Here is a 12203-nt window from a genome sequence, read left to right as displayed (position 1 = left end):
GAAAACCGACCGGCAGTAGGGTAAATGACTCAGTGAATATACCGACTCTTTCAACGAGACTACAGACAAGTTTTAACCCGGAAGCATCATGGGCACAAGTTTCGTCGGCAATGCGACTAGACTTGAGGCTGTTGAATACAACGGATCTCAGCCTCAGTGACGTAGCGTAGTGTCGATTAACTTCAAGGACTGTTCGCCCTATGCACGTAACGTCAGTGCATGTGTTTCTAGCTTCATTCTCTGTTTGACTTCGCCCACGTTCCTCGTCATATCCAGGTAGATACTTCGGCAGTCGGCCGACGCTAGCTAGACGGCCGGTCAGAGTAAGCTGACTGGTTTTCCGTGGCTATTGGGTGCTCAGGACTTGGCTTTTTGCGTCGTCTTATCTCAATCGGCACTTGTTGCACCAAACAAGTAGTTGCCGTAATACGGTAACATCCACTGACATGTGACAAACCCCACGAGGATGGTGTTGACTTTGGGCACCGGGCCTGGGTTCAGGTCATTGGGGATCGCCCCCAGGTCGGTGAGAGCTTGGTGTGTGCTGACAACACGGTCTATGTGCGCGTGGTGTCGTACTCTAATTACATCCGGTCTATCCTCTTTGCATCGTAGCCCACAGACCACGAGTCACCTCTGATTATCGCAATACTAACGACACGAACGATGCCAAAAACTATCTTCGCATAAGGAACACCAGACAATCAAGGCGACTGGGATGTAGGAAGCCTGCTTGCAGTGATCTTGGTATTCGGCCCGCACCGCTGCAGCTATCATGAGGTATCATGTTGAATGAGGCCGATGAATGCCATATGCGTTATTCGGAGATATGGGTGTCTGAGATGAAGGACTTTGCCCTAGCTGCATGACTCTAAATTCTTCCATGCTACAGTTGTGTAGTGCAGTCACCAAGGGTGTTGAGTTTGTATTCAGCCGCGTCAGCAGCTAGATGTGTTATCATGCCGATGGAGCGGGCCGTATCGGGAGAATAGCGAAACTTTGTTAAGACAAAGTTCCAACGGCGGGAATGCAGTACCGATGCAAAGCAAAGTTCCGGAGAGAACTCCGCTGCCTCCATTGGAGTGCGAGGCCCCGGGCAAGATGATGTCTTTCGCCCACGCAGAGCAGGTATGTCGAGGTGCATAGTATTGACCCAGCCGTTGTCTGAATACCCTCTTAGTAATCATCACTTCAAAAGTAGGCAGGTTTCCCAGGCAATCCTCGGACCGCCAATATATCATCATCGCCGATATCTCGTACTTGTATCACGTTGTCGTATCTTCCAATCATGGCTCGGGAAAGGATTCTGCTTGCCGGCGTCACAGGATACATTGGGGGCAGTGTGCTCCACCAACTGCTTCGCAGCAAACATGCAGCGATCAAAGACGCTGATATTACGTGTCTCGTTCGAGGCCAAGAAAGAGTTGCACAGCTCCACGCTGCGTTTGGTGACAAGGTCAAGGTTATCGGCTTCGAAGGTCTGGACGATACTGACCGCCTTGTCGAGATAGCAAGTCAGTACGACGTCATCTTCAACATGACGCTCGGTTATCATCTCGCCAGTGCTGCGGCCTTTATCGAGGGTCTTTCGTTGCGCCAGAAGTCCACTGGCAAAGATGCTTGGATGGTCCACACTTCAGGTGTCTCGAACCTTGCGGACCAGCCACTCTCGGGTGTTCACGTTGAATCAAAACCCGATCTGGAATTCGACGACTCGAGGGACAACATCTATGCGTATGAGAAGTCGCGCAACACAGTAAAAAAGTACATTCAACGCACAACGGAGCTTGGCATGATAGATGCTGGACTCGAGTCAGGCGTGAAGACTGTCGTTCTCATGTCTCCATTGATCTACGGGGTGAGCGACGCCTCCCCGCAAACTGCGGCCCCGCACGATATTGACACCTCGTCTAGGTTGGAACGGGCTTGTGGAATAAGCGTAGTCTGCAAGTTCCTCGATTGGCCCGAGCGGCGATCTCTGAAGGGGAAGCCATCGTTATCGGTGACGGCAAGGGCGTGTGGGACAACGGTACTATTACCGCCGAATCTCTGTCACAAACGCACGCTGATCTCTTGCTCTAGTTCATATCGAGGACCTGGCAGAGCTCTACGAGCTGGTACTCGTGGAGATCTTGTCAAAGGGAGGCGCTTCTCTGCCCAAGGGGAAACAAGGCGTTGTTTTCAGCGCACATGGGCGTCACACGTGGATCGAGGTGTCGCAGGCGGTTGCAAATGCAGCATTCGACGCCGGCGTAGTCAAGAGTAACACGGTAAAGTCTGTTTGTCTCGCCGATGGAGCCAAACTCTTGACTGGTGGTGTTGAGCAAGTTGCTGAGCTGGGGTTCGCAAGCACATGCAGGACTCGCAGTGAAATCGCTAAGAGACTGGGTTGGTGCCCCAGAGCAGGACTCGAGACGTGGGAGCGAGGCTTCGTGGAAGAGGTTAGTGCGCTATCGAAGCTGTGAAGCGGAAGCTGTCAAGCGGCTCGATGAGTGCGGAGGCTAGTCGGTGCGAATACGGCTATACGGACCCATGTTGTACATAAGCTAGCCAAGATAACACATGACGTGCTTCGAGACGAGAGACACAAAACGATGGTGATGTTGGCGATGCCTGTTGACTGCAGGACAGCGTCATCCCAAACGTGCATCGGGTCAAAGGGAGATATCGGGCACGCTTGGCGAGAAGACCAAAGTGTCCGGTGTAGATGATGCTACCCAGGTGAGGTGGCCCGTGCGTGTCGGAATACCCCATACGACATTCTCGTGCGTTCTCGCGCCGGCCGATTAGGTTTGCAGCAACGGCATGCAGAGAATCGAGGTACAGCATCCCGAGGTCACTGAGCATGGCCGCCGAAAGTTAAAGTATGGTTAAATGGACGACGAAGAGGCGAAGAGCCGAGGGCGCGTGGAGGCGCACAGGCGGTAGAGATTACCGAGGCGCCAAGTCGTTTCGGAGCTAGTTCCAGGGTCCAGCAAATGTGCCTGAACCCTTTTTTTCCTGCGACCACGACATCGGGACCCCACAGTGGTAGCATTAGTCTGCTTGCTACCCAGACAAAGACTCCTCCCTCCTGCTTTCTATGGCTAGGATGCGTCTGTTGAGCATACGGGCCCTCGCGCCGTGAGATAAGCGTGGCAACGGACGCCATGGCGTGTAAAAAGCCGTTTTGAGCCGCCGTGTTGCGCAAACTCAATCCCAAACAGTTTCTCCGGTACTTATCAATGGTATATACATGGTTTGCATAGCTAGGCTAGAACCTGCGATATGAAAACCGCCGAAACTGAGCAAACACTCCTGGTTCCATGTGGGTCGCTGACGCGAATGAGATCTGCAGTCTTGTTCACGTTGGGTACGAGATTGGCAGCCATGTGTAGACCGTTCCAACGGCCGCCCAGCCCTGTCGAGTAAAGGAGCAATTACGCGGACGCCGTTTGGTTGCTCTTGATCTTTCACACCGACTTTTGCGCGTAAACGGGCCTTGCGTGCCGCTCCAGCATTCCATCCCTCGATTTTATCGTCGGGCCGCTCTAGACTAAAGCTTTGTCTCCAAAGCTAAGTCCAGGACTTACCTAGGTACTTTCCGCAACACTGTACTCCACATAGGGGTCCAATGTGATCCACTGAGCGTCTTCGTCTTGCCTTGTTGAGAACGCACCAAGGGCCCTTTAGGACTGTGCAGCTTTGTCGTCTGAGTAGATAATCGTGCCCTCTCCCTTCCTCTTCCTTTCTCCGTCTCTCTCACATTCTTCCTCCACCACCCACCATGAGTGCAACCACAACCCAGACGCTCACCTCGCCGGACATGGCACCGGTTGGAGATGCCTCTGTGCCCGGAATCAAGGCTCTTCGAGAAGCCATCCCAGAAAAATGCTTCGAACGCTCTCTTCTGAGATCCCTTTCGTACGTTGCACGAGACCTCGTGGCGGTCAGCGCCTTGTTCTACTCTGCCGTCTGCTTGACACGTCTTGAGTCGTCTTGGGCCATTCCGCTCTGGGTCCTCTACAGTTTTGTCCAAGGTCTGTTCTTCACAGGGCTTTGGATTTTGGCCCACGAATGTGGCCACGACTCCTTCTCAAGCCATCTCCAAGTCAATGCGGCAGTTGGTTGGGTCCTTCACAGCATTCTTCTTGTCCCATTCTTCTCGTGGAAGTTCAGCCATTCCCGTCATCACCGTTACGCAAACCACATGGACAAGGACACCGTCTTCGTGCCCAACCGCAAGCCAACTTCCGAGTCAAAGGCCGAACCGAGCTTCTTGACACGCCTCGTGGACCACGACGCGGCGGATACACCCATCGTCAGTCTCTTCACTCTGGCGATTCACCAGCTCTTCGGATGGCCAGCCTACATCCTGATCAACGCAGGAGCTGGCGCACAAAGCCTTACCAGAGGCCGTCGATCCACCGTGCCGACCTACAAGCAAAGCCATCTCGATCCCACTTCGCCCGTCTTCACTCGTCAAGAGCAGCCATACGTCCTTCTATCCAACGCAGGCATCGTGGCCGTCTTTGCAGTCCTCTATCAAGTCGCTCAGACCCTAGGCTACCGAAACACTTTCTTCTTGTACGGTCTTCCTTACCTCTGGATGAACCATTGGATCGGTAAGCATCTTTTTGGCCCAACCGTGTAAACAGCATTCACTAACCATGCAAGTCGCTATCACTTATCTCCACCACACGCACCCAGAAGCGCCTCATTACGAAGATGGGGCCTGGACTTACCAGAAGGGCGCCATGTCCACTGTGGATCGCGAATTCGGCTTTATTGGACGCCACATCTTTCACGGCATCATTGAATACCATGTCGTGCATCACATCTTCCCGTAAGTAGATTCGCTTTAACTAGTGTTGGATCTGAAACTGACAGCCCAGGCGCATTCCCTTCTATCACTGCGAAGAGGCTACGTTTGCCATTGCGCCGTTGCTTGGGGACAAGTACATTGCGCAAAAGAAGACATCTTTCCTCGCGGACCTATGGGAAGCCTTCACTACTGCCAAGTACGTGGAAGCTCGCCCCTCGAGCGAGCCAGGAGTAGTGCATTGGGCCAAGGCCTGAAAACTTCACACCGCTGTCCCGCATTTCTGAGGAAATTTGCGCCGCTAGCCGCATTCGGCCAGGTCTGGCGGACACACTCCACGGGGGGTAGATATCCCGAATCGAAGAGCGGTACACTTAGATACTTCACACAAATCAAAGGGTCTGCAGTAAGGGTCGCTTATAACATGGGCTTGATGGCTGGGATGAAATCGATGATGGCCCCGGAGTTCGTCTCAATCATGCCGATCGCCACGGCACGAAATAGGGGTTGGTCCCTCTTTGCCACCATGCCACAATCGGTAAGCGACGGTAAAATGCCCTTGGATTTGTGCGGTCACAAAAGTTGCTATCAAGTTTATAATGGCACGGTCATTTAATAGCTGACATGAGTATCTGGATCATGACATCATAAGCTCAGAAGCCAGCTTCACATAGCTTTCATAATCTTACTATTCGTGCTCTATCGCTCTGTACACCTCTTTATCGTTTCTGTTATCTAGAGCAGCTAAGTTCCTGCACAACGCGTCACTGCCTTAACCAGGTTCCAAAGCTGAGCAATGCAACCTTCCCCCATGGCACCTGGGCACTATCGACCATTCCTCAAGCCGCGAACTTATCGAGCTGTATCGACGAAAGCTCGTTCTGTGGCTTCGACCAAACAGCTAACAGCTTCACCAGCGACATAGGGTTTCCGACGATAGTCTGCCAGTGCAAAGAAGGACTCGCACAACATTCTGTCCGACCGATAGCTTTGCGAGTCTTGGCTCCTGCGAAGGATATACTTGGCATTCAAAGGTTCTGGGTTGATTTGGAGTTGAATAACACGCGCAATGAAGACATATTTACTTCTGAACTACTAACCTGCCCTGGGGCTTAGTCTCTCCACTTATGGGCGCACTACACTTCGCAAACACCAAAGACATTCTTTGTATCGCCCAATCGCTCTACGTCTAGGCATATCCCAACTTTGGAAACATCGCCCTCGCCTTTTTCGTCCATACTGCGCCACACCCCCACCAACCCCACTCCATGGACATCAAGGGCTTAGGACCTGACACTAGCTATTATAGTGGCTGAGCAAGCCTAATTCTATTTCCAGATCTAAGATGATTCACATCATTTGTCGTGGGATGATGCTTGTGCGGCTTTGATGCCGGGGTCCGGGTTTCGAGGGCCCTGTGATGGTCAGGCATGCGAGGTTTCAAGACATCCGCGCTCCGAGCCTGATTAGTGATCTGGCTCAGGGAGGCGGATGGGTATTCGAGGGTGGAATGTAGTGGATGAGAGAATGGGATACGTTTGTGCGCATGCTGGGTAGACATGAGTGTTGATAGTGTTGTGATAGATAAACGAGATGGTTAACAGGAGCAAGTTTTATGTAATGTGAAATGAACGAATTGTAGGATCATCAAGCTGTCAATCAACCAACAACGCCCACTATTTCGACAACTGGCAAATTACCTATCAGCCGATTTCAATACACATTAGTAACAACAGATGCTACAGTCACGCAATTAAATCGGAAAAGGCATGGTATCAGAAATCGTGTTTCATTTCTAAGGCTTCTAAACCGAGGGTGATTTTGGCTACCGGCAGGCATCCTTGTGACCCTGTCGATACTCAGGCCCCTTAGTGTTCGTTCGAAAATTTCGAAAAGTCCCAACACAGAACGCCAATAGATGCGAAGAAAAGCTTTGGTTATGTACAGCGGAAAGTTCGGTCCCAGACCACATTCCCAGTCGAAAAAGGTGGAAGAAACGAATGTGTGAATGCAGTTATGTTTCAACATGTGTCGTGAGCGATGCGTATCATGAGGCATTGTGCGTTTAGTTGACAACGCGGCGGCTGGACCAACTAGGACGAGCGATGCGTCCGTTGTAACCACGCTTTGTGATGCTGCCGTTGACACAGGTTGTGCCGGCTGCGACGGCTTGCCAGACGACCTCGCCGTTGTTGCAGAGACCAAATTGATCGGCGCCGTTGCAGACCACAGAGCCGTTCTTGGTGCAAGTGCCCGCGCCACCAGCTGAAGGAGTTGAAGGCATAGAAGGAGCGGCAGGAGAGCCGGTTCCAGCAGGAACGGTGGGTCCGACCGGAGAGGGAGCAGTGGGTGAGGCGGTAACAGTAACGAGTGTGGTGGACGTCGATGGCACTGTGGGTGCGGCTGGGGGAGCGATGGATGCACCGCTGGAAGCTCCGGGAGCGAAGACACCACCGCCATTAGGTGGAAGAGCAGATGAGTCGCCTCCAGTAACAGATGTGGGAACGGCAGATGGCGATCCCGCGGCGGGGGCGGTAGGGGCAGGATGGTACTGACCATCGTTCGCAGAAGTAGGAGCAGCAGATGGCTCTCCACCAGCAGGAGATGAGGGAGCAGCTGAAGACTCGCCACCAGCAGGGGAAGATGGCTCAGCAGGAGTGGAACCAGTAGCTCCACAGCTACCAGTAGGGTCTTCCAAGTCGTTGGTAGCACCCTTCTCGACGTTTGAACCCGGGTTGGGAAACTTGGTAGCAAAGTTTTGAGGAGAGGTGCAACCCTCATTGATGTTCGCGACAAACATATCAGGAAGCTCGTTGAAAGCAGAGTCATCGCTAGCGCCACCAGTAACTTCGATAGGCGCACAGTTCATGTAAAGTTCTGGGGCTCCCGACATCTTCGAGAACCAAGTCCATGCAAAGGTAGCCTTGCCGTTGGGGATGCTGGCAGGAAGCTCGTAGCTGTACTCGCTAACTTGGCCATCGACACCAGGGCATCCACCTTCAATTGACTTGATAACCTTGAACTTGGAGTTCTCGGTAGGTTCGGTGTCCATGGTAACGCTGAGTTGGCAGGAACCGCCGCCATGGACAGCTGTGCCCTTGAACTTGATTGTTTGCTGCTCTCCTACGGCCATCTTGTTCATCTCGGAGACTGTGAAGCCAAGGTTGCTCTTGCAGGGGAATTGGGATTTGTTGATAGGGCCATTGTCGATCTTGTCAACGCTGTACGGAACAGGTTGCTCCATGATGATATGGGCGTTGGTGATGGCGAAGAAAGCGGCCGCAGCCATAACGGTGGATCGGACGGACATGATGCTGATGGTTGGAATGGGGAAATTGTACAACGGCAATTGCGATAGATGTTTGTAGAGAATGTAGGTGATCTAGACCTGCTAGTCGTGTAAATGATACTGCAATGCAAAGAACGTAGAAGCTACTAAGAGAGCGTGAGTTGTGATGGGAAAATCATGCTGCGAAGAAGCGGTCGTGTCTTATACTTGTGCCACCACCAACGTGGTGTGGATACTATAGCCATCGCGTGCCGCCACCAAAACCTCCACAATGCGTATGCTCGAATGATCCTCTAATCAAACGACCATACTGGAGGGTGACAGTGTAGACGTAAGACAAGGTACATGGAAGACGTTGGTGGTCCACAGCGGCCAGCGTCTACGGGATGAAACGGGCGGTCCGGGTATGCTGAGGCTCCCAGCCAAGGGAATGCGAAAATGGTGCAAAACCGACGCATGTACGTTATGCGTCGACGCCTAAGTGGGAAGGCCATGAAGACGTGGATTCGAGGATCACCATGTGTCGGTGCAGGGCCTAAAGGGGGAGGTTTCGTTTCGATGTTGCATCTGAGCAGCCATTGGTTAAGGCGTGGTCGCTTAGCGGGCCGGTAGAAGATCCGTACCCCTGTGTTTTATGGAGCGTCGCATCTCAGACTTCACGATCCCTGTCCAACGTGGCCGATTGGTGAGCCGCTTTCTCTTTCGCGGACGCCGATGGCTGCTCGTTTCTGGGTTTCGCTCCACTGCGCCTGGTGTCGACGCTTGTTTTCACTAGCATCCGCTTAAAGACTGACACATCTTCTCTCGAATCGCGCAAGGGACTGGCTGAGCTACGGCGCCAGGGTGTCGATTACCATTAGCTGTGGGCATTGCGTCGATGAACGATGACGCGGACGTTTGCTGCCCTGGAGGGATGATCAAATTGTTTGGAGGCCCATCTTCACTGACCCATCATATCCTAAACACCAGGATAGGCAATTACTTCCTGGGTGTGTCGCACTTGTTGACTGAGGTGATGTTAATTAGAGCTGTCCAGACTCAACGAATCGCCGTACCCTTTTTCTCGTAGGGGGGCCCACATCGTGCATGACGAAGAGCTACTGCGCCACAGACTGGACCGAGACGAGACGGAGGCTGCCTCTTAAAAGTACATGCGGCCTTTCTCAAGTTTGCGCTTCGGTGTGCCCGCAGCGAATGCGATATGCCCGATGTCCTCACTGGCGCGTACGTCGCCCACGTGCACATCAACGTCCTTCAGCAATCTTGCTCTTTCCATAGCATCCAAGGTGTTGCCTCCCGCAGGTAGATCGAGGTATGGATTTTCGTAGGTCATGCTTGTGACAAATCCAAACATCTCCGGACCAAGTGTCTTCCGCTTGAGAATCAACGACCCAACGCCGACCAGAAATATCGCAACTGCAGCTACGAGCAACAGACTCAGCCAAGCGAAATTGCAAAGGTAGATGTCATGTGTCCTACTAATTGTCGCGTTTGTCGTCGCTCCGATGAAGAATATTCCTGAGTCATACGTCGCCAGATTAAAGGGTCTGAACCAGTTTGCGAAGGTAGTGTTTTGGGTAGTTTCGTTTTGAAGTAGGTAGACATCGACATCGTTTACTGGCTTGGTATCAAGACCGAAAGCCGACGAGTTGCTTTGTGGAAGGTTTCCAAGATATGCGTTTGGTGCAATCGTAAGTTGGTAGTAGGTGTTCAGAACAAGAGATAGCCGTTTCGCAAAAACCTCCGGGCTTAGTTCTGTCAGGTTTACCCAACCTGGATTAATGCCCAGATTCGAAGTCGGTGAGGTTAATTGAAAGGACGTTGTGTTGTAGATGAACTGCTCGGTCGGATTGGATCCTCTAGACCAACCGAAAGCTTTAGGGAAAGCAGCCAGAGCCAGTTGCGAGATCAGGATGTGGTCGAAGGGAGTGACATGAGTATTCCGCAAGTCTGACTGAGACGGACGGACTTTGACAGCAGCACAAGTGTCTCTGTTGCACTCCACCACCGTTTCAGTATGACTCTGACCAAGAGAACAGTTAGTGATACTCAGACTTGTGTTTCCAAGTGGTCCGACTCCCAAGCTGGAGGCGTACGTGAGCTTTCGCATGGGAAATTCCTGGTTCGTCATCGATGTGTTTTTGTAACCAGCAAACGCATCAAAACGGCCGTCTCCATCAGTACCTCCATTGGTGAGCGGAAGGTCTGTCTGTAGAAAGAATGTCGAGCGCTTTCCTCCGGCTACTCTATCGTTGCCCCAAGGACTGTTCTCATCTGACGTGTTCTGCCATATCTGGCCCGGCACGAGCTTCTCGAGTTCAGTAAAGTCGGTTCTGTTTTCCACGGTACGCGATACCCATGGCTCACACTGTACGGTAAGCTGAGAAGTCTCCAAGCTAAAGCTCCCGTCCCGATCCACGGGGCGGCCGATGACAGGTATGCCGATCAAAGAGACGTAATCTTCAGGGCGTCGTTGGGTTAAATTAAGAATGGTCCATCTGTCTTTGCTGCCCCCGCCGAATTCAAGGTACGGTATTTTGACATTGCCCCAGATGTCCTGTGGCCCGTTTTTGACTTGTTCGGAACCCAATAATGCGGCAGCATACAATGCTTCGACTTGAGTCAGACTTCCATCGGTTTCAACGTAGGTACCGCTACTAATTGCCCACGCGGCGCTACCGGGGCCAGTAGAAAGGTAACGAAGAGGAGAGAAAGTTGCTATCGTATAGGTGGACTTGCTCATCAAACGTAGTGATGCCTGACCGCCTAGAGGGGACATTGTCCAAAGAAATAGCAGATTCGCACCAACAACGGTAATTCGTCGCATCAGTAGCTGGCTTTCGATCGTTCCCCATACAGACTGGCTTGCCATGAGTAGCTCGAGATTCTGACGAGTCAGTCAGTGATCATGACTGGCGCAAAATCGTACGTATGCTTCACTCGACTTACGCTAAGTTTGGTGCCTTTCTCCGCTAGGTATCTTGCAATCATTTTCATACTACGACCACTTATCGCCGCGAACATGATGGGAAATATAGTCGGGCCCTTAGTACATCAGCAGGTTGCAAAGATCTGGAAGCGGAGATCGCGGACAAGCTGGATAGCTGCAGTAACCTTATTTGCAAAAACATTGCCAGCAACAGGTTTACCATTCAGGGTTACGACTGCTATGCCGAGCACTATAGTATGTCAGCACGGGTATGGGGAGGCTCCTGTCGCAAACTGACAAACGAAGTATATGGGAAGCAAGACAAGGATGACATCCGCAACAAAATACAAGTATGAGATCCAGGTGCGCTGCTTCAATGCTCGTGCTTCGTCTGGCCAACTCGGCGTCCGCTTTACAGTCGCTTCGACCGATGTTAATTTCGACTCAGGTTGGGCTTGATTCGGATGATCTGAATATACGACTGTTGAGTCCATATTGTGTCGGTGGAACGAGCTCCAGCGCGAGACGTCGCTGACGTTCATGCTGTTGTTGTTGATTACGCGGTACGAGCGACCACAGTAACGTCAGGATGAGGCTGATAGTTCGCGCACAGCGAACGACGCTTCTTTTGCTTCCGCATCCTCATCCTATGCGGCGTAGTACCAGAGCAAGTCCTTAGCATAGCGCTAAATAAACTTTCCACTCGACATTTTAGGAGCGCGCTTCCTGAAGTCTCAGGTTGCATTTGGGGCGTTCCTGACGAATCGGTTTGTGTGGGGTGAAACGCGAAGCGCTTGGGCGGGTCTTGCTAAACCATTCTTCGCGACATGTGGAGAAATCGCGATTCTATCACATTGCATGTTGGCATTCGTGCGTCACTGCTTGCGGGAATGATGAGAGGCTCGGGCCGGGATGAGGCGGGTTTAGAATTGGTGGTTTGGTGGAGGAAGCTGGAGGGCAGTGCCATTGTGAAGTCGCTACAGCGCGGGAGCGTAGGGCTGAAGCGGCAGGCGCGACTACATCGCGTCCGGAGGCTCGCATCTCTACTCGTCCCTCACTATGAAATGCTATCATCATGCTATGAGGCACAGTATTAGACTGCAAGCACATTGAATGTATACAATGATGAGAAATCTATTTTGTAATGAGGCTGCACTACGAAGATGCGAGCTAGCTGCTGGGGT

At 52.2% G+C, this 12203-nt stretch overlaps 4 protein-coding genes across 4 annotated transcripts; 2 read left to right on the top strand and 2 right to left on the bottom strand.

Annotated features, from left to right (window-relative positions):
* Positions 1-1288: 1288 nt before the first annotated feature.
* Positions 1289-2465, top strand: J4E79_000334 (uncharacterized protein; the record flags this gene model as incomplete). Its single annotated transcript, XM_049349251.1, has 3 exons — positions 1289-1858; positions 1915-2029; positions 2083-2465. 3 exons carry the CDS (start codon positions 1289-1291, stop codon positions 2463-2465), a joined length of 1068 nt encoding a protein of 355 aa, XP_049216038.1.
* A 1301-nt stretch (positions 2466-3766) lies between these two features.
* Positions 3767-5058, top strand: J4E79_000333 (uncharacterized protein; the record flags this gene model as incomplete). Its single annotated transcript, XM_049349250.1, has 3 exons — positions 3767-4604; positions 4657-4825; positions 4875-5058. 3 exons carry the CDS (start codon positions 3767-3769, stop codon positions 5056-5058), a joined length of 1191 nt encoding a protein of 396 aa, XP_049216037.1.
* Positions 5059-6866: 1808 nt separating this feature from the next.
* J4E79_000332 (uncharacterized protein) lies at positions 6867-8111 on the bottom strand (the record flags this gene model as incomplete). Its single annotated transcript, XM_049349249.1, has 1 exon — positions 6867-8111. One exon carries the CDS (start codon positions 8109-8111, stop codon positions 6867-6869), a length of 1245 nt encoding a protein of 414 aa, XP_049216036.1.
* Positions 8112-9231: 1120 nt separating this feature from the next.
* J4E79_000331 (uncharacterized protein) lies at positions 9232-11561 on the bottom strand (the record flags this gene model as incomplete). Its single annotated transcript, XM_049349248.1, has 2 exons — positions 9232-10765; positions 11368-11561. The coding sequence occupies 2 exons, from the start codon at positions 11559-11561 to the stop codon at positions 9232-9234; spliced, it is 1728 nt and encodes a 575-aa protein (XP_049216035.1).
* Positions 11562-12203: the final 642 nt, after the last annotated feature.

The sequence above is a fragment of the Alternaria viburni genome, assembly GCF_023758015.1.
Source record: "Alternaria viburni strain BMP 2772 chromosome Unknown scaffold_1, whole genome shotgun sequence".
Classification (NCBI taxonomy): domain Eukaryota; kingdom Fungi; phylum Ascomycota; class Dothideomycetes; order Pleosporales; family Pleosporaceae; genus Alternaria; species Alternaria viburni.
The sequence above is the reverse complement of the archived record's forward strand: the minus strand, read 5'-3'. Positions and strand labels throughout refer to the sequence as shown.